Consider the following 25,807-nt stretch of genomic DNA (forward strand, 5'->3'; position numbering starts at 1 on the left):
ACATAAATTTGCTAAGAATACCACAAAGATTTTCTATACCAAAAATTACAACATTTGGAGCTTTATATAGGGAGTTAGAGGAAAAAGTTAGCATAAATTAGCATAATCACTTAATAGTGATTTGCATGAAAAAAAATTCGGAATAATTTTGTAGATATGTCTAAGACAACCTGCGTGCCAATTTTAGGTGCAATCGATGGCCAAGATTTCAAGGGGGGACTGCGAGGCCCCCTCCCCCGGCAATACGATCTCCCAAAATACCCCGGACTAGATAGGGTTAAGCCTTCATTGACAGTATGAATATGAACAATGCTCTGGTATGTGCATGCTTTCATAAATATATTTGAATACATTATTCTCCTTACAGAAGTTTGGCAATTTAAAAATTCAAGGAAAGTGTAAAACAACAGTAGACTATACCATAACACCCCCTATTCAACAGTTTGAAATGCAATCTTTGCCTTTCTGAAAGTATTACACACTTAATCTTAGGCGGCCAATGATATCATTTCATATGAATCTTTGTTGAAGCAGGTGTTGAAGGGTATATATTTACTTTCCTGGGATATCACTTAAATTATTGCACTTTCACAGAGGTGGTCAGCATTTTCATCAAAGCTGATACATACATGTACATGAATGACGAAGTAAAGTTGTTCTAAAGACCAACAGAAATGAATACTACAGTTAGACAATCTTGGAGATTAATTATATAATGGAATGGAACAGAAGATATATCTCCACCTGTACGCACAATCACAATATTTAGTACATTAATCACTATGTCAAATATACAAAACCATATATTGAGACTGATTTGGGTAACATTTATGTGCAACTGTAGTATAAGTACATTGCCATGGTAGTTTATTTCTAATTACATTAACATTTTTAGATTCATAACTGTATTTTTACAGAGTAATTAGACAGCTTTTTATTCATCTTTTTTTAAACTATGAAATATATAAATATAAAACTAAACTCATTTTATTTTATAAAATATGAAGAAAAAAAAACTATTTTGAAGTTGATAGCCACGATAAAACTTAATATTAAGAGAAGCCTTTTGTTCACCATAACTCATTACCTTCTGGAACAAGTTAGTTCCTGTACAAAGCATATCCGCATTATCAAACTAAGCAATAAATGAGTCATGAACAAGAAAAGTAATGACTGAGGGGCAAGATGCAGGTCAGGTGTATAGCAAAAATACAAAACAAAAACAATGCAGTTTTTCTTCACAATTTAGAGGCCCCATCACCTTTTTTTTATAAGAAATGAAGAAAGTGGAATACTTTAAGCTGATAAAAAGTGTCATGCCTTTTAAATAATTTTTTTTTCAATAATCTTGACAGACAAATCTGCCAATTTCCACAGACATACTTGATGCAAAATATAGAGTTACATTTATACAGTGTAATTATAGAAATGAGATGGTGATTGTGAATGGCAGTGATGATCACTTTTTATATATAAAACAGTAAAATGATGAAAGCATGCAAAGTTTATTGGTGCATTGCATCAAAAAATATGCAAATATTGAGTATTGCCCACAGCTTAGGCCAACTCTGAACAACAAATTTACTGCTGTTCAATTTGTTCACACAAAAGGTATCCAAATTAAACATATCAAACCAGATATTTTATTAAAGTCAAAGCATGGTTGCATCAGTGACTTATTTAACCATGAGTAGCCAAATGTAACATATATCTGTGACACAAATAATGTACATTAAACTGGTCGGGGTTTTTATACTCAAACTATCGAAAACCTTCTGCCAATGATTTCAAATGAACCTATTTACCATGGAGAAGTTCAAACCTTGGGCCGGTAAACACATGGATCATATCATACAATAAAGATTTGTCACATTTAGCTATCCATAATTTTGCAACTGATTTGTCCATGTTTTAACTCCATACACCTTTGTAAGTACAAGAATGCTTACAAGCACTCGAGTCTTTCACAATCAAATCAAGATTTAAAGATCATTAATTTTATATATTTAGTCAGGAGACTGCTTTTCCTTCAAAATAATGTTTGAGGGGGTATTAAAAATGGTAAAAAAGGCATCACTTTGAGAGTGTAATCAGTTCAATAAAATAAAAAAAGATTCAAGAGACAAAATATTTAAGAGGGTTCACAGATTTACAAGATAGTACAAGTTATATGCGATCAAACCTGAACAATTATCAAAAACAGGTGATGTGGTGCAGATATGTGGAGGACACATTTTGAAAGTGGTTTGCCAGTTTCCCGAGGGGACATAAGGAAACAAGTAGATGAGAGCGTTCAGGTAGGTGGCACAATGAGAGATACATTTCTGCTTGAGTATATGCAGAGGAGCAGAATAAAAATCTATAAAGATAAATCATGCACTGTACCTTCATATAACCGGGGAGCCTGATATTAGTGGCGGCCTGTTAAATATTAGGTGTGAACAGGACGATATTAACCAATCAGAAATTAGCGTTTAATGACAAAAAAAATGACATTATCTAATCACAATTTATGTTTGGGCTAGCAAGGAAATTAGAGCAGGAAGTATATGAATAGTAGTGACACACAATGAATAAGGGAAAATCTAGAACAAGGGGCTACATTGGGATGGACATGTATGAGTCCGATGGCTTAAAATATCAAATGGTTCTTCTTCAAAGACAAATTAGGAAAATTAAATTTTTCCCAAACTGCAAAGATAAATTTAGAATATTCATTAGTTTCAATGCTCACATATTTTTTGGCTTCAAAATGGACCACTGACTTCATCAAGAAGGTAACAACTTGCGATGATAGGTTGGTTAAAAATAGCACTATCATAAAAGCATTCATGATATTGGATTTACTGTAATATGTAGCATTGACAATTTCCCTATTTTCATCCTCCCCACTACCCTCCTATTCCCCTTTTTCCTTGGAAAGGTGATATTTCAAGCTGCTTCAAATAAACCCCTACATTTTATTATGGATTTTAATTTTAATGGTTTAAAGCCATTAGACCATACACAAATAAGATGGACGTCAACCTAGGTTCTGTGTTAAGGAACAAGGTTATCTTTAAAAAGGAACAACACTGGTTGATGATGAAGGGATTTGGGGTATGGAAGGCTTTGCTATGTCAATTATTCAAGACCAAATTTAGTCTCATAAGGAATCTATGGGCCTTGTAATGACAGCTCTCTATCTATTAAACCAATTTGAAATGGGTTACAAAATGTTTATTTTGAATGCAAATATTAAAAATTTACAATAGGGGGAGACTTTTTAGCATCTGAAAATACATGTTAATAACAAAGTACCATACACTGAAATTAATCTATGAATGTCAATAAAAGAATATACATGTATGACTCATTGTATCCTTGCTGACTCACATTACAAAGTGAAAAAAATATTGTGATGAATATAAGGGGCAATTTTAAATTGCTTGGTCTGGTACAAAATGGAGAATAATGTTTCTATAATACTCCTGCATTTTGTAGTCAACTGAATTTCATTTTTTTGATAATTGTTTCAATGTCAATGAAAAATATCATCATATTATCAACATATGCACCCTACTGTGTGTCCAAGTGAACAGTTTCTCTATGTTCAGATTCAATGTGTTCTTTTAGGGATTCTTTTAAACAAAGGTAATTTTAAGTAATACCCTTAATTAAAAATGGCTGGTGATATGAATGAGTACCTAATGTTCCCTAACTTTTAATCTGGTTCCTGGCCAAATCAAAATGGATAAATTAATCTTATCACATTCCCTGCATGCAGCATGCCATGCAGCCTCCCAAAATGATCTTCTCTCAAAGCTTGCATGTAAGCAGCCCCTCTTGTTTTGCATGCACATCATGCATAGCCATCATCAGTGTAGTAGACCCTGTTCCACAAAACTAAAGTTCCTTGACAATATGTGACCTGTCACCCCAAAACCAACAATAAGTCACCAAAAATGATTTTTTTTTTTTTTCAGTTTTTCATTGAGCTTGAAAATGCACATATCCTAAGCTTAAAAACGATATATATATATATATATATATTTTTTTTAATTCATTAAACAAAATCCCACACAAGTACTTGATTGAATGCATAAAGAAATTCAATGAGAACTTGAAAAAAAACAAGGTTTGAATCTCAGGGATCACTCAAGCATGAGGTAGGTGTGCACACTGTGCAATCTCAAGGAATTTTCCAAGCAGTCTGCCCAAAATGGTTACAAAAGAACTCTTGTAATTTTGTATGTTGTCTTTTTATTCATATTTACAACTTGAAATTTTGATGGTATGAAGACGAACTCCTCTTTTAGATAAGCATATTTTTTTTAATTTTACTTTTAAAGACCAAATTACTATTTTGGCTAGTTACAGAAAAAAATTCCTGGCAACTTATTGTTGTTGTTTTTTTGGTGACTGGTCACATATCATAATCAATTATTCATATCTATGGCTTTGCCGCATGGGGATTTTACAGCATTTTTCTCAATACCTCATTGTAATAGTTTATGAAGAAATTGGAGGATTGGAAGGTAAAAAGGAAAAAAGGAAAAAGTCTCTGGGTAAAAGCTGCTATTAGATTTTAGTTAGGCACCTTGTCAAAAGTCAGAGCCACGTCTTTCCCTAAGTAATCCTGCAAGTTGCATTAATTACCAATTATTATAATTCATAATACAGGCATTAATATTCCCCTCTAAAAATCTTAAAAATAGCCAAGGGTCGCTAAGTCACCACTGAAGTCTGAGGCACCCCGGTTGGGGTAACAAGCTCTTGCATAGGAAAGAAATCAAAAGTAATTTTTCAAAGTGAGTCAGCATGACAGTTTTATCATTTGACTTAAATATGCATTAAAAAACAGCATGATAATGTTCTTGGGCAATGATTTCACGTTTAAAAAAAAAGATTGGAAATTTTTTTTTTTAAATTGGGGATAAAAATCTGGGGAAAAAAAATCTGATTTAAAACAGGATAATATCATGCCTGATAATAGACAAAATAATGGGAAATGCTGAAAAAGCTGCCATGGAAAGACAGATAGCACCTTTATAGCAAGATTCCTGCTATTAGACACAGCACAGACTTTTGACAAGTTGACTAATTACCATGGTAACATTGCTATTTGCTAAACAGCTGAAAATAACCAAACAAATGGTTTTTGTATTTTACTATTGATAAGGAAGTTAATATCAATGGTTAGTTATATGCAACAGGTCTTAAGTACAATTTCTATGATGAATATTACACTATTTTATTCTTTTCAAATCTTCTGTGAAAAAAATAATAGAATTGAATGAATGCTTGTGATAAATTATGATTATTAATTGATTAAATTATGTAATTAAGCCATACATTTCTCTACACTTGAGAGAATCACTCTTTCTGGAATGATCCAGGATTTGTGTGTATTTGTGACATGACAAATTTACTGTGTGGTAATTGAGCCCCAAATTATTCAGAACATTTTGTACAATCTTTCTAATTGCTTCTTTAGGGGGAAAAACTTAAAGAAAATAATAAAGAATAGCATATAATGCAATGGATATATTTCTCATGCACATACATGTATCTCCAAGTGGATACATATGAAATCACAATCAAACATGCTATTAAAATTTGAACTGAAATTTCCTCATGATGGTTATAAGGAACATGTATATGTATCATGGTGTAATGTATGTTATAAATGAAACAAACAATATGGCATTGAAATTCCAATGTCATTTACATGGAATGCTACATCCACTGGTAGAGTACCAACATAAACTTCACAGTAGAAATCAAACTCATGAAAATGGTACATGTATGTAGAAAAAAATAACACGATAGGAAGTTAGGGAAGAGAGAAGTGCCTAGGAATAGACAATGGGGGAAGAAAGGATAGTGAAGACCGGCTGACAGACAAATAGACAGAGAGAAAGAGAGAGGGAGAGAGAGAGAGGTGGATGAGGAAGGATAATGATTTGAGGGGATGACAGAGAGAAAGGGGAGAGGAAAGCAGAAATAAAATAGAAAGATAAGGGGAAGGATGGATGGGGAGGGAGAGAGAGAGACCGGAAGACAGACAGACATATATACATACAGATCGACAGAAAAATCAGGAAGGAGAAAGCATGGAAGATGAGGGAAGAGAGAAAGGGGATGAGATATGTACAAAAAGAAAGATGATATGGTTCAGGGGTAATGTTAAGAATGGTAGAGGGGTAATGATATGAGTGGTAGAGGGGTAATGATATGAATGGTAGAGGGGTAATGATATGAATGGTAGAGGGGTAATGATATGAATGGTAGAGGGGTAATGATATGAATGGTAGAGGGGTAATGATATGAATGGTAGAGGGGTAATGATATGACTGGTAGAGGGGTAATGTTACGAATGGTAGAGGGGTAATGATATGACTGGTAGAGGGGTAATGATATGACTGGTAGAGGGGTAATGATATGACTGGTAGAGGGGTAATGATATGAATGGTAGAGGGGTAATGATATGAGTGGTAGAGGGGTAATGATATGAATGGTAGAGGGGTAATGATATGACTGGTAGAGGGGTAATGATATGACTGGTAGAGGGGTAATGATATGACTGGTAGAGGGGTAATGATATGAATGGTAGAGGGGTAATGATATGAATGGTAGAGGGGTAATGATACGAATGGTAGAGGGGTAATGATATGAATGGTAGAGGGGTAATGATATGAATGGTAGAGGGGTAATGATATGAATGGTAGAGGGGTAATGATATGACTGGTAGAGGGGTAATGATATGAATGGTAGAGGGGTAATGATATGAATGGTAGAGGGGTAATGATATGAGTGGTAGAGGGGTAATGATACGAATGGTAGAGGGGTAATGATATGACTGGTAGAGGGGTAATGATATGACTGGTAGAGGGGTAATGATATGACTGAAAGAGGGGTAATGATATGCCTGATAGAGGGGTAATGATAAGAATGAAATAGGGGTAATGATATGAATGGTAGTGGGGTAATGATATGAATGGATTATGGGTGTAACTCCTCACCCGAGGGGATGGTTGTGTAGCCTGGATGAGTGTATGTATACTGCCTGTAGGCGTGCTAGGCTCAGCCGGAGTAGGCTTGTTGAGACTTACTGTACTGGATGACGGAGAAGGATGCATCCGGAAACGGCACTCCAGAACATTGCGAATTGCACAGAAGCATGCTAGGGATGGAAGATAAACACAGGAGATCCTTAAAAATATCATTTAATATCCATGTACAGTTTGCCATAAATTCACTTGGTTTAACAGCTCAAGGTTCGCAAGACCAAAAAATCCAATTGATTACTAAGATATTACAACTACTGTTTGTTGTTCATGGGTTTTTTTTGGGGGGGATGCAAGTCATTTCACTCGAATATTAATCTATTAAAGATGATCATTTCTGATGAACATCTGCCTTCACTACAGAACCAACACAAAGTAAAAGATTCTTACTGAGTCGCAGACATTGCCTAAGGATTCCTCCTCTAGCAACGCTCTTCTCTGCTTCCAGCTCTCCAAAGTTCTGGTTGCTGGCAAAGACCAGGACATCGACAAGGTTCATGATACGGTTGATGAATGAGATGCCAACATCCAAGGGGAGGTTTTGGGAAGGTTCAACGATGTCAGGATCTTGCTGCTGCTTGAAAACATCAACATGAAAAAGGTTTGAATTATTTCTCTCATTCAATGTAAATGAATCTAAACTTTCATTTTACATCCTGCCTGCCGACCTGCCTTTGGCGGCCCTTGCTTTCCCCAGCCTCCCTCTAATTATTTTTTTTCAATGGGCAATCCCATAAAATATGTACGTCCGACCCCCTATACGTGGGACTTTCATGAAATTCTCTGTTTCTGATTTCTTGTTCTTTTGACAGTCTGTAATGCTCTCAAATGACCATGACTTGGTCAGTATATGAAGTGAAGTAAAACCTGAGAAAAATGGGGGACGGACGTACAAAACGGTTGATTATTTTATGGAATTGCCCCAATGTGTTATCTTTTAGACTTGTATAAGTTCTACTATGCTTGTTTCTACCTTTTGTTTTGAATAAAACTTTTAAGCTGATTATTTCATTTTGTGTATGTTACATTTTTAACAATTATTTCAAACTGACCCTGTGTAATATTAACACTAGCTCCAGCCGAATGTCTACTTTCATCATCTCCATAGTAATACACATGCCTCCACGAAAATGATATAAACCATTCTGCACATGATAACTAAAACATACAGACCTTATCAAAGCCTTATCCAAAAAATAACGGCAGGTCTGAATGTATGAAATGATTATTGAGTATTTGGGGCCTAAAAATATTTATGTACATTACAGATAGTTTGCTTGATCAGGTTCGTGTAAATGCAGCCTAGTGCCATACCAAATGAAACTGTCATGTCAAATTGGTTTTGCAAAAGGGTCACCAATACCAGAATTAAGCAACAGTGTCTCTGTATTTTTCCAATTGAATTTTTACAATATGCAGGCAATTTTTGCAGGTTTCTAATGAAAAATATAAAAAAATGTCTCCTCATTATTAACATGACTTTCCTGCTGAATAAATTATATCAATGAAGCATAATATCATAAAACTCCAATGGCAATTTGAAACTGTATTAAATCATGTCAACATCTAATGCATGTTAGTAATGTTGTTAATGGGTTAGTTGATACTGAAAAATAAATGATTTTCCAATGGAAAACAGAAGTTTACTTGTCAAAATATAATTAAACCAAATTAAAAGATAAAGGTTGTATCAAAAAAATGAAAATGTCTATTTGTTAACGTGCAGTCTCATGCATAGTTATCAAAGAAAGAAAAAATGTACAAATTCTTGTTTCCTTGGAATTTTTCTTCATGATAGATGACAAAAAATCATGAAAAACTTGCTATTCACTGCTTCTCATTACAAATCTTACTGAAAACAGGCAAAAATCAAATTCAAAATAAAATAATAATTAAAAAAAATATCAATATTGGTGAGATTCTGAAATGCTCCAAGGTGCAAAGGTCAAGGGTCAAAGTTTACATAGAATAGTGGTAGCATGATGACATCAGGCTGATCATATAGCTGTACAGAGGAAGGAAAATGGAAGACACATACATGTAGATCACGATGTAAAATATGACTGCTATAATCGATCTAGCTATGCAATGGTCACACATCACACAAATTGTTGACAGAAAGGGATAGATGTGACATTATTAGTAAGAGACAATTAAAGATAAAGTAATACTATACTCCTTGAGAGTATATTCTAAATTCATTAAGGAACACAACAGTGGAATATGGAGGTTGATTATATCTAACACAAACTCCCTGTGTCAAAGGATTACAAAAACAAAGGCTATGCAATGCCTAAATATCATACAAGACTTTTTTTTTCCTTACAAAGAGCAATAATTTCTTGCGTTATGATTGGCAAAAGTTTTGTAATGGAACCTTAATTATGCAAACATATTTTGGTTAACTATTTACTATTGTTCAAAAATATCTTGTCAATTCAAGGTTTAAAAAAATGATGCAACAAAAGCTCATAGTAAAAAGTATCATGAACTTATAACACATTTATCATGTGACAAGAATCTGCACACAATGGTTAAAAAATACAGACATAAAATTGATCAATCGTTCTTATACGCAGCTTATGAGTGACAAAAATATATCGTTCTAGCAAGTACCTTCAAGTGTGAAATTAATGACAATTTTGAAAAAAAAATTCTACTTTTTTATCAATAACAAGTTAATAACTATTGTAAGGTTGTACATCTATAAACCATTGTCAATTTGCATAAGATTGTATCAATTGTAGAGACTTACACTTCTTGATGTTGCAGCCGAGAGGAGAGGTAGGATGCCACCACAGGAATAGATGAGGACATCCATGATTTGAGAGATCATCTGGGTCACATTCTGAACAAAGATAGTATTCTCTCCAGCATTGACGTAGTCTATCACTGTCCTTGTGTTGTGGCTATATAGGAAGATAATACAGATTTTGGTTAATGCGCTGATCTCTACTAAGGTTCAACCCATTTCATCTCCTGATGATTTCCACACAATAATCAACATTTTTGTAAGTCTGACGTCCTTTATTCTCCATTCTCACTGCACCACATGAACTGCCTTTGGCATGACAATTTGAGAGCATTACAACTCTTCATATAAACTAGGAAACAGAGACAGATCATTTCAGAAAGGTCCCACATACAAGGGATCGAGAGTACCTACTTAAGGGAATTGCCATACTGTCAAATTTGTCAAGTAACCAATTGATCCAGTCATTTAAACTTGTGAAAACACCTTATGGATCCATCAATCTTTGAATTTATCCCTTGACTATTTTCTCTATCCTTACCTTCTCCAAACCTGCACATCAGTTTCAATAGCAAACAGTAGATCAGACATCATCCTTTGATGCATATGGGACCACTGGAATTCTGGGATACGATACGGAGCCTGCAAAGAAAAAAAAAGAAAGGAAGAAAAGTTAATGTGTGTTACACAACTATTACATTTTTTAATGGCAATGTATCATAATATAGCCCATTAGTATTATCTGACAAAATATAAACATTTTTAACTGACACAATATAAACAAAATAAATATGTACAAAGAAAAGAGAAAATGAGTTCAAAGCAGATTGTAATATTCAAAGTAAGACTGACCCTAATGTAATGTATTGTAAATTAATTGTTATGTTTCAATCATATTCAATTGTCTATTATAGAATCAAATGCTGGGTCGTATTTCATCAAATAGTCAATGATAATTGTTCTTAAAAAATTGATTACGATTTCCTTATAACCAATTAACTTGACAGGGATTTCCATGTTCTGCGACACTCTCTCTCTCAAAGATTAGCGACTGGTAAACCTTTCAGAGTCACTATGTCAATTCATAAGGCAATTTTAATTTGTTCTCATCAAATCAAATGAAAGGATTCAGAAGCTTGAAATAGTTGTCAATGATAAATCTGTTTTTGAAACACTAAGGTGAGGTACATGTAGTTCGCTTAACTTCTGGCATCGATACTCAGTGTGGTCCAAGTGGGTGTTTCATAAAGCTGTTCGTAAGATAAGAACAACTTTAAGAACGACTGGTGATCCTTTCTTTGGGTAAATGGTTTATTCATTGGCGATGGTTTAGCGCGTAAGAAAGGATCACCAGTCGTTCTTAAAGTCGCTCTTAACTTACGAACAGCTATATGAAACGGACCACAGGACTAAAGAACTTCTAACTAGGTATGTCTCCACCCCTTCCACCACTGGCTAATTTAAGGTAAACGGATAATGGGGTAAGATTATAAGTGAGACTAGAATGATTACCTGATGTGGTCCTGGACTAAAGACCCTCTGGCTGGGTGTGTCTCCACCCCCTCCACCACTGGCTCCAGCCTCCATCTGTCTAACCTCCTCCTCTAGGGGTACCTGGGTGGTATAATCAGCAGCCTGAAGAATCTGTTCGTTGGTTGTGATGTTAGCAAGAGGAAGGATGGCTGGACTGTCCTTCGATACAATGGAAGTCTGATAGTAAAAAAAATTAAAAATCTCTGTTCAAAGCATCAAAGAAACAATCCACTTATTTGTGTAATGCTCTTGGGGAGTGGATTTCTGACATATCATGAACAGGGGTATTCCTGACAAGATGTAGTATCACTGGCATAGCTACTGTAGGTTCCCTATCTTCAAGGGAAAAATTAATGATTTAGATGATTTAAGATTAAGCAGGAGACAAGGGTGCCCACAGAGGTACAGAGAGGATTAACAAGAAAGACAGAACACTATACAGCATGTCCCCGAAAAAATTATCCCTCTGACAGAGGGCCAATTATTTAAAAAATGTGGTAGCTTTCTCAATGAAATGTACAGCAGTAGAAAGCTCATTTCATAACTTCTACAAAAATTTCATTGGTCTTGCTTCAGCGGTTTTGAATATACACTTTGTTACGTAACAGTGGTGCACTTTAGTCCATTCCAAGTTTGCAGCATTGATGTATTTCTGTATTGTCTATGGCACGTTAACCCCCATTTTTACATCCAGGATCTGAGCATGGACACTTCCCTATCCAGACTCTTCAAATCATAAACTTGGGCATGTTCAGAAGGACAAGAAACACAAAATAAAATGAAATTTGTTAAATGACTAACATGATTAATGGGGAATCAGCTAGTGCACCAACTTGAAAGAAATTATGAATGATGGATGAGTAAAATAAGGCAACCAATGAAGGGAAATCCACAAGTTACACTATGCCTAAGGGAACTTTACCAGTAAAAAAAAAAAAGATTTTTTTCATTTAAAAGGGTACATTGAATTAAATTGACCTCAGTAAATTATTAAGCAAAAAAAAAGGTAATGAAACAGGAATGCCATATTCTTTGAATTTAGCATGAAAGAGACATGACCTGTTGTCACCACCATTGTGCATCTCCCATTATCAATTATGAAATAAACTGTCAAACACTGTTGTTGCCCTTCTGAACATGATCAATGTTGTGATTTGATGAGTCTGGTTAGATCAAGAAGATTTCCCTGATCAGATCAGGGAATTCCCTGGTCAGAATGATAATGCTCGAAAGTGCAGAACATACAGCAGTGCTGCATGCATGTAAACATGGAATGGGCTGAAAGCACCATTGTTACATAACAGACTGTGTATTCAAAACCACTGAAGCAAGACCAAAAATATGTTTATAGAAGTTAGAACATGAGGTGAGCTTCCTATATCCCCACTTTTAATTGAGAATAATTTACAAGTTTGGAAGTAATTCAGCCTCGTATCAGAGGGACATTTTTTGGGGACGTGCTGTATAAGAATTATATACAAAGAGGCATAAGAAAAAAAAGATAGCAAATGACAAAGGAAAGTAATAGGAAAATGGATAAGTGAAAAGAGAAAACAGATAGAGAATAAAAACAAGATACAGGGAGAGAGAACATTAACAACAATGACAAAAGCGTAAAGAAGTGTGTGAGAGAGAGAGAGGGAAAGAAATATCAAAGATAATAGAGAGATTCGCGAAACAGGGAAAATAAAGAGAGAGCATAGATCCTTACATCTTCATTGCCATCAGCACTGTTAGATGCATCAGTAGAGACAGCCTCTGCCTTATCTCCTTCTGCTGTTTCCTTTGGCTCCTCCTTCTCCACCATGGAGACAACTCTATCAATCACATCATTCAAGAAGGACCTTACCTCCTGCTGGTGACGTATCCTTTCCAACTCAGCTTCTGTATTTAGAAAGGAGATAAGGTTTAAAAGGTAGATGAACACTCAGAGCAGGTTCTCTATCATCCCAATCTGTTATCTCTAATCTACATTTGCTACTCTCCATAGGGTACACACTATGCTTGAGCATGTTGAGCGCTACTAACGTTGGTTGTCCATATATGACTGGCTAATAACATGTCAGGGCCGAGACTGTCGCATGATGGATTTGAGCATTATAAATGTTCAAGAGGCAAATCTCAATGATTACTATCAAATTTATAACACCATCATCATCATCATCATCGTCATTATTCAAATCATCATAATAATAATCATCATCATAATCATCATTATTATTATTATCATCATTATATCACTAAACAAACAAGAGTAACATACAATACCTGTCACCATCCTTTCCCGGGGTGGGTACGGATTGTTAGGGTCATCCTCCACAACCTCATAGTCCAGCCCATCCCCACCGGTCATCGCTGCAAGAGCGCTGATGGAATGGTCTGGTTGGCCCGACCTGGGTAGTTTGGCACCAGCCGCTACGGCCTCTGAGATGTTGAGCGGTATCCGTCGAGGGCTGCCCCCATCCTCACTCTGCTGGTTCTGGTAGTGGGTGTAGGCCTTCAGGAGGTCATTCTTGTGGTCTTCAAAGGATACCTGGAAAGGCCAATGTCATCAAAATAAAAGTCAATATTGTTTCCTCCGGATTATGATACAAAAACATTTATATTCATAGATTGTCAAGAATGTTGACTATAGGCTTCATATCCCCCACTTTTGGAAAAAAAATGAGACGGCATCAAGTTGATTCTTAGATTTTTCATTATAACCTTGTCACCTTTCCTTTGACCCTTTGAACTGTTTTTACATTCGAATCCTGAAATGACCAAAGACAGGGTGTCAACCCATCCCCCGTATCATGATGAAACATTATGCAAAGCCCGTACATGTACATGCAGTCAATTGTAACGTTTGACCACTCATACTTTTTTTTTATTCTTAGCTTGGAATAAAGGAGGGACAGGGTATGAACCCATACCTTCCATCCCTCCCTCCTCCGAAATTGAGAATGAATTACAAAGAGAAGGCCGAAAGTATCTCTGATCTCTATCATTCCAAAAATTTCAAGAACTTGGGGGGAAAAAGATCTATTGCTCACACAAGCCCCACAATATAGAACGCCAGCTTTCCTAAAGACATCAAAACCTGTATCTCGGTTAAGTTTCTTCAAGACTTCCTTGGAAATTTACTTATTTACTAATTACCTCTGGTGCCATGAGCACCCTTCACAGTGGATTTGGTACTTTATTAGTCACAATGTTATGATTATAATTATTTTTATTATCTCTATAACCTCTGACATCCTTACCTTGGAATGTAAGATAGATAGGGTATCCACCCATACCCTCCATCCTCCCCATTCGTACTTCATAGCATGGTGGAGAAGCATGCGTAGGAGAGAGTACACCATCTCGGATACCTTCTTCTCCTCCTCATTCTTGAGGTATCCCTTTTAATATTAACCCTATAACCTTTGACATCCTTACCTTGGAATGTAAGATAGATAGGGTATCCACCCATACCCTCCATCCTCCCCATTCGTACTTCATAGCATGGTGGAGGAGCATGCGTAGGAGAGAGTACACCATCTCAGATACCTTCTTCTCTTCCTCATTCTTGAGGTATCCCTTTTAATATTAACCCTATAACCTTTGACATCCTTACCTTGGAATGTAAGATAGATAGGGTATCCACCCATACCCTCCATCCTCCCCATTCATACTTCATAGCATGGTGGAGGAGCATGCGTAGGAGAGAGTACACCATCTCAGATACCTTCTTCTCCTCCTCATTCTTGAGGTATCCCTTTTAATATTAACCCTATAACCTTTGACATCCTTACCTTGGAATGTAAGATAGATAGGGTATCCACCCATACCCTCCATCCTCCCCATTCATACTTCATAGCATGGTGGAGGAGCATGCGTAGGAGAGAGTACACCATCTCAGATACCTTCCTCTCTTCCTCATTCTTGAGGTATCCCTTTTAATATTAACCCTATAACCTTTGACATCCTTACCTTGGAATGTAAGATAGATAGGGTATCCACCCATACCCTCCATCCTCCCCATTCATACTTCATAGCATGGTGGAGGAGCATGCGTAGGAGAGAGTACACCATCTCGGATACCTTCTTCTCTTCCTCATTCTTGGGGTAGATATAGGAGAGAGAGATCATCCAGTCCTGCCAGACAGAACACTGCAGAAGGATTCTACAAAAAGAGCAAAGGCAAAAATGACTGGAATTGCTGATACATTGACACTTAAATTTCTAAAAGAAAGATAAATGCTTCAGATATCAAGGATGGCTTTAAGCACTTAAAAACATTGTTGCCAAAGTTAGTTATGACCGACTTCTTGCACATGTATGTACATTTTCCTCTTCTCATCAGCTATCATGCCTGCTAATCATTATTAGAGGTGCCCACAATGCTCAGCAAAATATAGGAACATTCAGATAATACAAGTTACTCAATTAGAGAAGCATCTGTAGATTTCTATATTTCTAAAGTATGTTATATTCATTTAGCAAAGATATATTTATGGAAAGAGTATTTGAAGACATATTCTAAAGAAAACACTGAAACTTTGCTTTACATGAATTAATTTTTTTTTTTCAAATTTTTCTCTGAATGATAAAACTGCAGATTATAATGCATTCTATATCTAAGTGTGTTTCTGTGCCAAGTTCATGTAACTAAGTTAGTTAAGGAGCAAGGCTCTTTGCATACCTACCTGCGGTTTTCTCTACTGTTGTTGAAGAGAAGGATCATATCAGATAGAAATAGTCTTCTTACATCCATAGACTCAGGACTAGGAACAGATTGGCGCAGAAGCCTGGCAATCACATGGAACATCCCTGTAGGCACAAGACATAGCATAGTGGTCAAATAGTATCACAGCATATCAAGAAAGTATAAGATAGAGACGTCAGATATGATAAGCACTAAATAAAAGTGGAATATTATCATTATTAGTAATTCCAAAATGGGGAGAATGGAGTGACAAATGGAGACTTTGCCAATGAAGATAAGGCTGCAATTAGGTTTAAACTACGACAAAGAAATAACCAGTACTGGCTATCCTCTTGTGCAGGCAATGAGAGCTGTTCATTTTAGTTAAAATTTACCGGAAAAATTAATATGTTTCATTAAAAAGATTTTTTCCCCCAAGTATATCGTTGCAAATATTTATGTTGTATAATCCAATTGCGCGTAATATAAATTGAATGCCTACGAGTAAATATAGCAAATATGCTGAATTAGTTTCAAACAATGGTTTATATAATTTTTGCTGGTAATATAAACCAAGTCTCTTCCATGGAAAAAATAACCTTCATATAAAAGAGAAATGTAGAACTTACCTGGGTTCATAACTCTGTATGTCTTGTCTGGTTCTGGATGTCTTGTTGACATCACTTGTAAACTAACTCTCTCTGTCAATAGCTGTTTACAAGAAACACATATTAAAAGTTGGTGCATTCATACAGAAATTTAAAATTAAATCTCATCACTAGTACAATAAATGTAGATCGTAAAATTTTTGTTTTCACAGGAAAAATAATAATTTTAAAGGAATAACAGAAATGAAATAAGGTGAATATCAGCACACAAATCTTGTCTTCAAATTCATTGTCTTTACTTATTTAGAAGTTTGTATTGGCATATGATTTAATACTTGAGAAGGAAAGATGCAACATGTATTTGCTAACAAAATACACAAAATGGACAGCTGAGCATTTAATAATTTCCTTTTTTTTTATTAATAAGCCTCTTCATGGTTGTAAATTGCGCACAAGCAGTAGAAGGTCATTTGAGATAAACCATGAAGGTGGTTTTCAAATTCACTGACATAGGCATTTGTGATTTGATGACTATTCATGCATTCCTTTTAAAATATTCATTTCATCACATCCAAGCTGAAGAGTTACAAAGTCTTCATGATCACTGGTATTTAACAGTAGCCCAAACTATAGTCAAAATGTGCCACAAGCAGACAATAAAACAAACAGATTTAAAAAAACTTTACTCTTGATGTACTATTCTAGTCACCTGCTCTATACAATGCCTTTTATTCATAGAATTTAAAAGCTTTGCTGGGAAAACTTACGCAAGATCTTCATTCGAAAATGTGTTCATCCTAATGAACAATCGCAAAGGTCATTTGAGAAAAGTTGATCATCAGCTAACAGTGAACTGGCTAATTGATTGATAAATTTCTGGGACACCATAGACAAATAAATTAGGCCATTTCATGAAACAAATATTCAGTGATTTACACCGACAATTAATACAAGCTACTGAAATCCTTGCATCTGATTGGTTCAGGACACTGTCAAGATGATCCATGAAGCACTCCTCTAGGGAGCATTTCATTAAACAAATACTAAGTGATTATCCTTCACTATTGTTATAAGCTACTGAAATCATTGCATCTCATTGGCCCAGAACAAACAACCTCCCGAATTTACCTCGAAGAGACAGTTGTACATGGTGAGTGTGAGTGTATTTGATGTGAGTTGCATTCTCTCTCCAAGAAGTGAGTATAGATTATGAGCGTACATCAGGTCCATCTTCCTCCTAAAACATATCACAAATACAATATAGGGTATTTATATTGCGCACATATCCACCTTCTTAGGTGCTCAAGGCGCTCCTATATTACCCGGCTAAGCTAGGCGTTCATAGCGCACACAGCTTTTTAAGGAATTACTTCCTACCGGTACCCATTTACCTCACCTGGGTTGAGTGCAGCACATTGTGGATCAGTTTCTTGCTGAAGGAAATTACGCCATGGCTGGGATTTGAACCCACGACCCTTTGTTTCAAAGTCCGAAGACTAATCCACTGGGCCACAATGCTCCAAATACAAATACATTTCATTCAAAGTAACAAAAATAAATACGACCATACAAGAGCTAAAGGTGTGACTGTTATAACAATCATTAATCCCGACATCCTCCCCACTCATTCTTTCTTTTATCCCATATAAAGCCATGTATGTGTTTGTCATTTTAATATACTGTGTTATGTAATATCATTTTTGTATTATCACAAGAAATGCAAAAAAGAAAGAAAAAAAATACTGGTACATTGATATCAGTAATAACATCTACACCATTTTTTCTATGATTATCTCTTTTTTCTAATTTCAAATTTTTTATTCACCTCCACCCTCTTCCCAGCCAAAACTGAAGCATACAGTGATATGATATTACCAAAAAAACACAAATAATTAATTCCCTCAATAATTGAAGTTGTTTTCTTCAATTTTTAAACTGAAGCATGAGCTATCAATATATCCATTATAATTCAATTTTCTCTCCTAAAGGTGTACTTACTTGTGTGGTAGTCTACTGAGGAAAAGTGAAAGACATTTGAGGGAGAGGGACCGAACTACTTCATCGTTTGAAGCCAACAGCTTGAATACAGTCCTTGAATACAAAAACACATCAAAAAGTATATGAATAAATAAAAGATCAGTATGTATACAGTGTCAAAGACAGGCTTAGTCCTACAACATCGTTGGAGTAAAGTAAAGTAAAGACTATGGCCCGTATTCTGAACTCGGGTTTAAACCCTGGTTTAAAGTTGTGGGTTAACTCATATGACACCTAAATTGTTCATAATTGTCTGGGAATGATAACTGAAATATGTTTGTTCATTATGAAAGCTAAAGGAAACAAAATAGTAACAATAAGAAACATACAACATAAACTTAATTTTTGAATTTTTGGCTTCCCATAACTTTAGTACAGAGATAGACCGTGGTCTAAGTTAAACCTGACTTCAGAATACGGGCCTATGTTTATAATATGATTCATAGCATGATAACATACTACATCTCTCTAAAATATTACTTGATTCATTAATACATGGCATAAAGCCAAAGAGCTGGAATCATTCCACACACAAAAAAAAACTCTTGGCAAATACATTTATATCTTATTACAAAATTGTTATCTTCTTGGAAAAAAAAAGTTCATTGTTCTCATATTCAATATCTTTAACTGATATCATTAACACATCTGTCCTAGATTGTAATAGATTAAAACTTTGTTAGGTTTTGTAAGCGTGTTAGGTTAGGGGTTACCTTTAAAAGGACTATTCAAATACCTTTCTCTTCTTTTATTTCAAGGTAATGTATAAACTGTTATTTGGTTAAATAATTTAATACCATAACAATGAAGTATGACACACTTTATAAGAAAATCAAGCACATTCTGAATGAAAAGAATTAAGAACTTTTCTCATTTGAGTATCTTGCAAAACAAATTCAAGCTTTTTTCAAAGTTTGTGAGAAGAATAACAAGATTGGAATACCTGATGCCATTTTTCCTGTCAAATGCGACTGCCAAGCCGTTGATGTTTTCTGCCATCAGAGAGAGCAATAGCTGAAGAACGTCCTTCAGGTTCAGGTCCTGGATAAATACAGGAAGAGAGAAAAATTGAGTTTCATACCATGACAAATGCAATTTGCAAGGTATTATCTCATCATCAGTGTCAGTCAGTAAATTATAAATAAACTCAAGCAACAGTTTGATTAATGGTTTATAGGGGAAAAGAGGACTGGTGTTGGATCTAACAGACAATATTGGGGTTGAAATTGGGTTAAGTGCAGACTTCAGTTCTGGGTTTAAAAGTTTATATTTATGATTAAGGTTTGATAAACTGGTTTTAGCTAACATGTTTACTTAGGTCCCAGACAAGATTTATGTTATGGAATATAAGTATAATTTTCATTTATATCATAGGTTTATGATTAAATTCATGGAATTAAGGGCATAATGAAGAAGTTTGATATTTTAATTCAGCATAGGATTAGTTTCAGATTAGATGAATGGGCTTAATGTTAAAGGTTAAGAATAATATTTAGGATTGTTCATGGTATGGATTATGGTTGAAACTTGGTTTCAGCTTAGGTATAGTTTTAGGCCCAGGGTAGAAGCTATGTATATGGTCTTGATAAAATCTTGCCATAGTAACTGATGGACACCACCATATCACTGTTCAAAAGAATCCAAATTGCTCACACATAATTAATCTTCCAATGGGTGATTTCAAGTACAGTGTTAAAATCTGGTGTTGGTGTTGTGACAATCTCAGCACCAGCCACAACACCGTTCTTGAAATCAGGCTGGTGTTGGGATTGACCTCGGAAAATATACGTATTTCCAAAAGTTCTTGTTGGAGGTTGGTGTTGAATGTTATCTGCTGAACCCAACACTAAGGCTGGTGTTGACAATCTACATGCAATTTCCCCATTCACCAACACCAACCCCCAGGGATTGGGAAAATCATGATTTCAAGTTTGGTGTTGGTGTTGATGAACTGTAGCTCACGAACAGGAAGCGAACACAATGAAACATCCCCGTAAAATTATCTTTTACAGTTAAGATGAGCGCAAATAATTAGAGTTTTATACATTTTAATGAAAAATCATATTACGCTTTCTGATTCTTGCAGTGGTTTTAACCTTTGCATTCTGTACAAGATTTTATTGCAATTTCTCCCTGATTTCACTTTCGTCGTCAAGAATTTCTTGCATAAAGTTTAGATGATCAGCACTGCAGCGCAGAGGCGTGACGTAATAGGCTATCGATAACGCGATTGGTATCGCTCCTCTGAACCCAGCTCGGTGTTGGAGCTGGGTTCAGCAGCCTTTTCACGCTCTTAACACCAACACCGTTCTTGAAATCACCCATTGTCTAATCCTGAACATGTGCAACCAACAAAATAAGATAAACATATATTTATATCAGCACTGGAGTGAAACATGTTCATGTAGTACATTTTTAATGATCTCATATGTACATGCAAGCCTGTTTCAATGAAAAGGCACAATTTCAAGTGTAGGCATCTTAGTTGCTAGTAAATGAATCAATAATGAATGATGTTAAAAATCAATCGGGAGGGGGGGGGCTTTCAAAGTAAGGTTTTATATACCTATCTGGCATGATCTTCACAAGTAAAGTCATTACAATTATTTTCATATATGAATAACTGAACTCCTATTGTATTACATGTATACTTCTCATTGCGATAACTACATGTGCTTCAAAACTGCAAGAAAGGTATCGTCCCACTGAACAATTTAAACACACTGTATTATGATGGAATACACATCATGTAAGATTTTATATAATTCAATTATATTTAAAGGTTCATGAATCATGATGAGTATGTTATGTATTAACTTGATGGAATCAGTCAAATGGATTGAGCAGTGGGTGGGAATGTGTTGATGAAAACTGATTGATACATTAAGATTGATTTATAAACAAAAAAAAGTTGAAAAAATATATACATGATTCAGTATTATCTTATTGGTTTTTAACTAAGATTTTAGTTTCACTTAAATGTTGCTGCTGTTTGAGCTACATTTTACATTCATTGGTAATATAATTCAGACACTCTTCTTTCAATAAAATGACAAAATATAGCTGGAAATAATTTCATGCAATGTGAATCATTAAATGGGTTGCTTGCTTATAAATTTCATTCCATTCCAGGGTCCCGTATTAAAACACAAAGGTTAACGATTATTGCAGTCAATGGCATCAATCATAGAGAAATGTTCTACGATCATTGCTAAGCTTTGTGTGACGGACCCCTGATTGCATTTCATGAGATGCATTCTGGGTTTCCCCCAATGTTTGCGTATTCTGATTTCCAAGCAGAATTCCAGTCATTCTAAGCTCAACTCCTAGATTTTTTCATTCTTGCTCCAGGCCAGGGATTTAGTTACAATTATCCCAGTTTTCAGAAGAACTACATTGGACACTTGATACATCCGATGTTGAACATGTCTTAGATTGACTCGCTACACGGTGCCCCAGTTTCCCAAAGCACTGACAATTCCAAAACCTGAAAACACTTTCCCAGAAAGATAAGCATTGTCTGCATGGGGTCCATGCACTAATATGCAGTACAGAAATGGATACCCAAAGCGAGTAAAATCAAGGAAAACACAATTTTTTATTTGAAGTAGAAAAACCATAAAAATTGATCATGCCCTTGGAGGGAAGGAACCAGAAGAAAAAGAGACAATGAACCCCAATGAATCATATTGGTTGAATAACTATTGTACTTAAAATCTTCAAATACCAGTAACGTTATACATTTCAGAATAAAAAGAACTTCCAAGTTTTCTATGAATAATGGCAGATGCTATATAACAACATGACCTGATATTGTGGGGGAAAAACAGAATTGGGCAGCAAAATATGTTGAAAATGCAGAAAATCCAAAATAAGTTGTGATTGATTTATAAATGTATAGAAATTTTCAAAAATATGCACATGTATATAGAAATATGCATGCACTCTTTCTGTTAAGTACAGGGTCATTATTTTCAAAAAAATTAATTTCATTGTCAAAGAACAAAATTTAGGGAATTATCTCACACATAATAATGATATCTCCTTAGAAAAAATATTTTGTTAATAATTATTCAAAACCAACAGTAATGTCTCCTTGCTCCAGTCACTAGATACACAAAACCCATTCTTCAGCCAAAAAACAAGAAAAATTACTAACATCAAGCAAAACCGATTGTAGGTGTAACCTAACTCATTCTGCACTTTCATGGTATCAAATTTGATTAAATGTTCTGAAAATGGTTACATGAAACGGCTATGAATTGTCTTTTCTTATGTGTAGAGCAATGTTAAAGATAGCCAACACCACTGAAATAATGGTTCTCAAAAGTTTAATGGCCCAAGGCACACATTAACCTGACTCCAACTGAATTTTATTTCATAGCCCTGCATAAAAAAGCTTTGGGATTGATCATAGTGACGATTTTTCAAAATGATTGCATTGATCATTTTTTGCAATTAATTATACAAATCAATTGCATGATCTATCACTGGGCATAGGTATATTAGATAACAATTTCCTGTAACAAAAAGCTTTGAAAAATATTTGACTAGGCTAGAACACCATTACTACCATCTGAAGTGCAGTAACACTGCTGAAATGTCAGGAAAATATTCAGATGGCTATCTGGTGTTTCTCATTGAAGTTGTATGTAAAAATTATGATTAACGTCAAGAACAGCTCTGGGAAACATAGCCCTAGAATTTTTGCCGAAAAACAAATCAAGCCACAGTCAGGTGATTGATGTGCACTGCGACCGAAAAGGCATGTTATTATATGGCATGCTATGCTGGAAATTATGTTGGCACACATTGTTCAGCTTACCACTGTTTTCTCATCAACCCCCTCAGATCTTGTCTATATTGGAATAAGATTATATAACATTGGAATTGATACCTGTACATTTTATATCAAAACCAAATTAAGAGGGGTACATGCTAAAATTTCGATCAATATTTTTTTTCCATTCATCATAACTGAATTATTGTCATTTATTTGTAAATATTGCAATATATCTAACAATCAAGTACCACTATCATCTCTGTTTTTGTCTTTCTGTTTATTTGATATCTTTAAAACTAAAATAGCCATTCAACATATTGTTAGCTGCCCACATTTTCCCAAAGCAACATTTGAAAAGAAACATCTTCATTATCTTAATCTTAATTATGGATGGCTAGCTATTTCATAATCTGTAACAGGCAATGCATAAGTGCAAACACAGTGCTCGACAGAGGCTGTACTAGTGACATCAAATTGACCAATCAGCAAGCTCCCTTGGTTATAAAGCAACAGTGCATATGGCCTTCAGATGACAAATTATAGCATTTATGGCTTACTATTGTAGCTAATGAATTAAATAAATATCAGACATGACCTCCATATAAGTAGATACTAATTCTACTCAATTGCCATTCTACATAGTAATAAGGTAAAATGCTTACCTCATGCATGGTCATGAGATAGTTGAGAATGATCTGAAGCTCCTCGTCATTAGCCGACTTCTCCTTGAGAATCAGTTGCTTGGTAACACGAAGGATGAGTGCCCTCAAGGTCAAGAGGTCTTCAAGGCTTGGTCGATTTCCTTCTGCAAAAAAATTAAAATAAATAAAATATAATCATTCATCTTTTGTGCAAATAAAATAGATTTCATTTCAGAGGTATAATCATCATTCAGGCAAAGAGAGTTTTCTTTCTTTTAAACTAAGTAACATTCTTTGAAGCCTCCGTCCACTTCAGTTGAATTTTTAATTTGTTGCAATAGATGAGATTTGAATAAAGATGACATTTACAGTCAAAATGAAAAGTAATACAATAGAGTACTTATGCCACATGACTGCATTGTGCAGATTATGTTCAGGGGATTCACAGTCACGACTCTACCAATGGAATTAGCATCTCAAACATGAAATACTGATTCGTCATTTTCTGCTTGAATTGAATTCAAATAAAAACTTTGTGAAATGCTGCCTTGACCAAATTCTAAATGGGTGAAATACACTTCGTGAAACAGGGCTTATGAATTTCATTCCTGTTAGATTGACGATTTCATGTCATGCAAATTAAACTGTATACAAATAGTAACACAGGACGGCACAGCAAATTGTACAGAACGGAAGGATTGAATTAATGAAACAATAAATCATGATTTCATAAGTTGCTAGGAATAGGCAGTCAAATTATTTAACCAAAACTCTGCAAGCCCCCATTTCTACCTGAAATACTCATGGGGGAGATAACAATCCTGTCAATCAATATTGAAGATTATGAAGAATTATACTACATCCCTTATGATTGATCCCTGCTCTCAGAAAAGGGGTTTTCCCTTCAGATTCATTCAGTATTTAAAAGATGGTGTCATTACCCATAAAAGATTCTACAAAATAAACCAATGGATACCCGCTCCCTTTCTTCATACATATAAATATTTGGAAAATATGAATAATCTGCTCTTCTCTATCCATTCATAATGATTTCACACATGTACTGTAGAAAGATTACACCTGTGTGAAAGAGGCAACATTTGTGTGAAAGATGCCTGAACACTACATGCATTCCCTATGGATGTGTTCATACCCAAGCCTTTTGGCACGATTCCACTCCTGTTCTCTGGGTTGACGATCCAGTAGTAGTGCTTGAGAGTGTGCATCAACTGAAGGACCGTGCTAACCCGACGGATATTGGTGTAGATGGACGCCTGACCCACAAACTCATTGGCAAGGAATGTGTACAGGGATATCTGGACCTGAATATAGTCAAAATGAAAAAATATACAACATTTAATACTATGTTATATGTCTTCACAAATGTGATATATAAAAAACTATCATTGTCATTATTTTCATTATCATCATCATTATCGTCATCACCATCACCATTGTCATCATCATTGTCATCATCATTAATACTGTTTATTAGCAAGCTAGTCTTATAACTAATTAAGGGTGTTGTTGAATGTGTTAGTCACAGTAATGAATTATAAAAAAATTACAAATTATTATATAGCAACAATAATTCCATCCAAAGTAGAAAGCCTGAATATGTCTGTCAAGTACCTTTTAGTATACGCAACATCTATGGAAGTCAGTAATCCAAAGTTCTTAATCTGGTTTTGTCTTCTTGAAATGGGGTGGCCGCATTAAAACTACAATCGCG

The 25,807-nt window shown here is 35.1% G+C and overlaps 1 protein-coding gene across 10 annotated transcripts in view; it reads right to left on the reverse strand.

The window, feature by feature from the left end:
* Window positions 1-25,807, reverse strand: part of LOC121412155 (neurobeachin-like) — a 102,895-nt gene that overhangs the window by 25,747 nt on the left and 51,341 nt on the right. For 2 of the 10 annotated variants that reach the window (XM_041605071.1, XM_041605064.1), the window contains exons 12-29: window positions 25,229-25,397; window positions 24,097-24,239; window positions 23,477-23,509; window positions 19,595-19,692; window positions 18,613-18,705; window positions 17,743-17,851; window positions 16,636-16,717; window positions 16,008-16,131; window positions 15,292-15,484; window positions 13,603-13,867; window positions 13,046-13,218; window positions 11,314-11,511; window positions 10,343-10,443; window positions 9,805-9,958; window positions 9,013-9,054; window positions 7,440-7,623; window positions 7,005-7,165; window positions 2,386-2,421 (exon numbers count right to left, since the gene is read on the reverse strand). In XM_041605071.1, coding sequence (XP_041461005.1) covers window positions 2,386-2,421; window positions 7,005-7,165; window positions 7,440-7,623; window positions 9,013-9,054; window positions 9,805-9,958; window positions 10,343-10,443; window positions 11,314-11,511; window positions 13,046-13,218; window positions 13,603-13,867; window positions 15,292-15,484; window positions 16,008-16,131; window positions 16,636-16,717; window positions 17,743-17,851; window positions 18,613-18,705; window positions 19,595-19,692; window positions 23,477-23,509; window positions 24,097-24,239; window positions 25,229-25,397 — 2,358 coding nt within the window. Of the gene's footprint in view, window positions 1-2,385; window positions 2,422-7,004; window positions 7,166-7,439; window positions 7,627-9,012; window positions 9,055-9,804; window positions 9,959-10,342; window positions 10,444-11,313; window positions 11,512-13,045; window positions 13,219-13,602; window positions 13,868-15,291; window positions 15,485-16,007; window positions 16,132-16,635; window positions 16,718-17,742; window positions 17,852-18,612; window positions 18,706-19,594; window positions 19,693-23,476; window positions 23,510-24,096; window positions 24,240-25,228; window positions 25,398-25,807 lie in introns of all 10 variants that reach the window. The other 8 variants (XM_041605110.1, XM_041605079.1, XM_041605097.1 and 5 more) reach the window with 8 other exon arrangements.

Source organism: Lytechinus variegatus, chromosome 1 (genome assembly GCF_018143015.1).
Source record: "Lytechinus variegatus isolate NC3 chromosome 1, Lvar_3.0, whole genome shotgun sequence".
NCBI lineage: Eukaryota > Metazoa > Echinodermata > Echinoidea > Temnopleuroida > Toxopneustidae > Lytechinus > Lytechinus variegatus.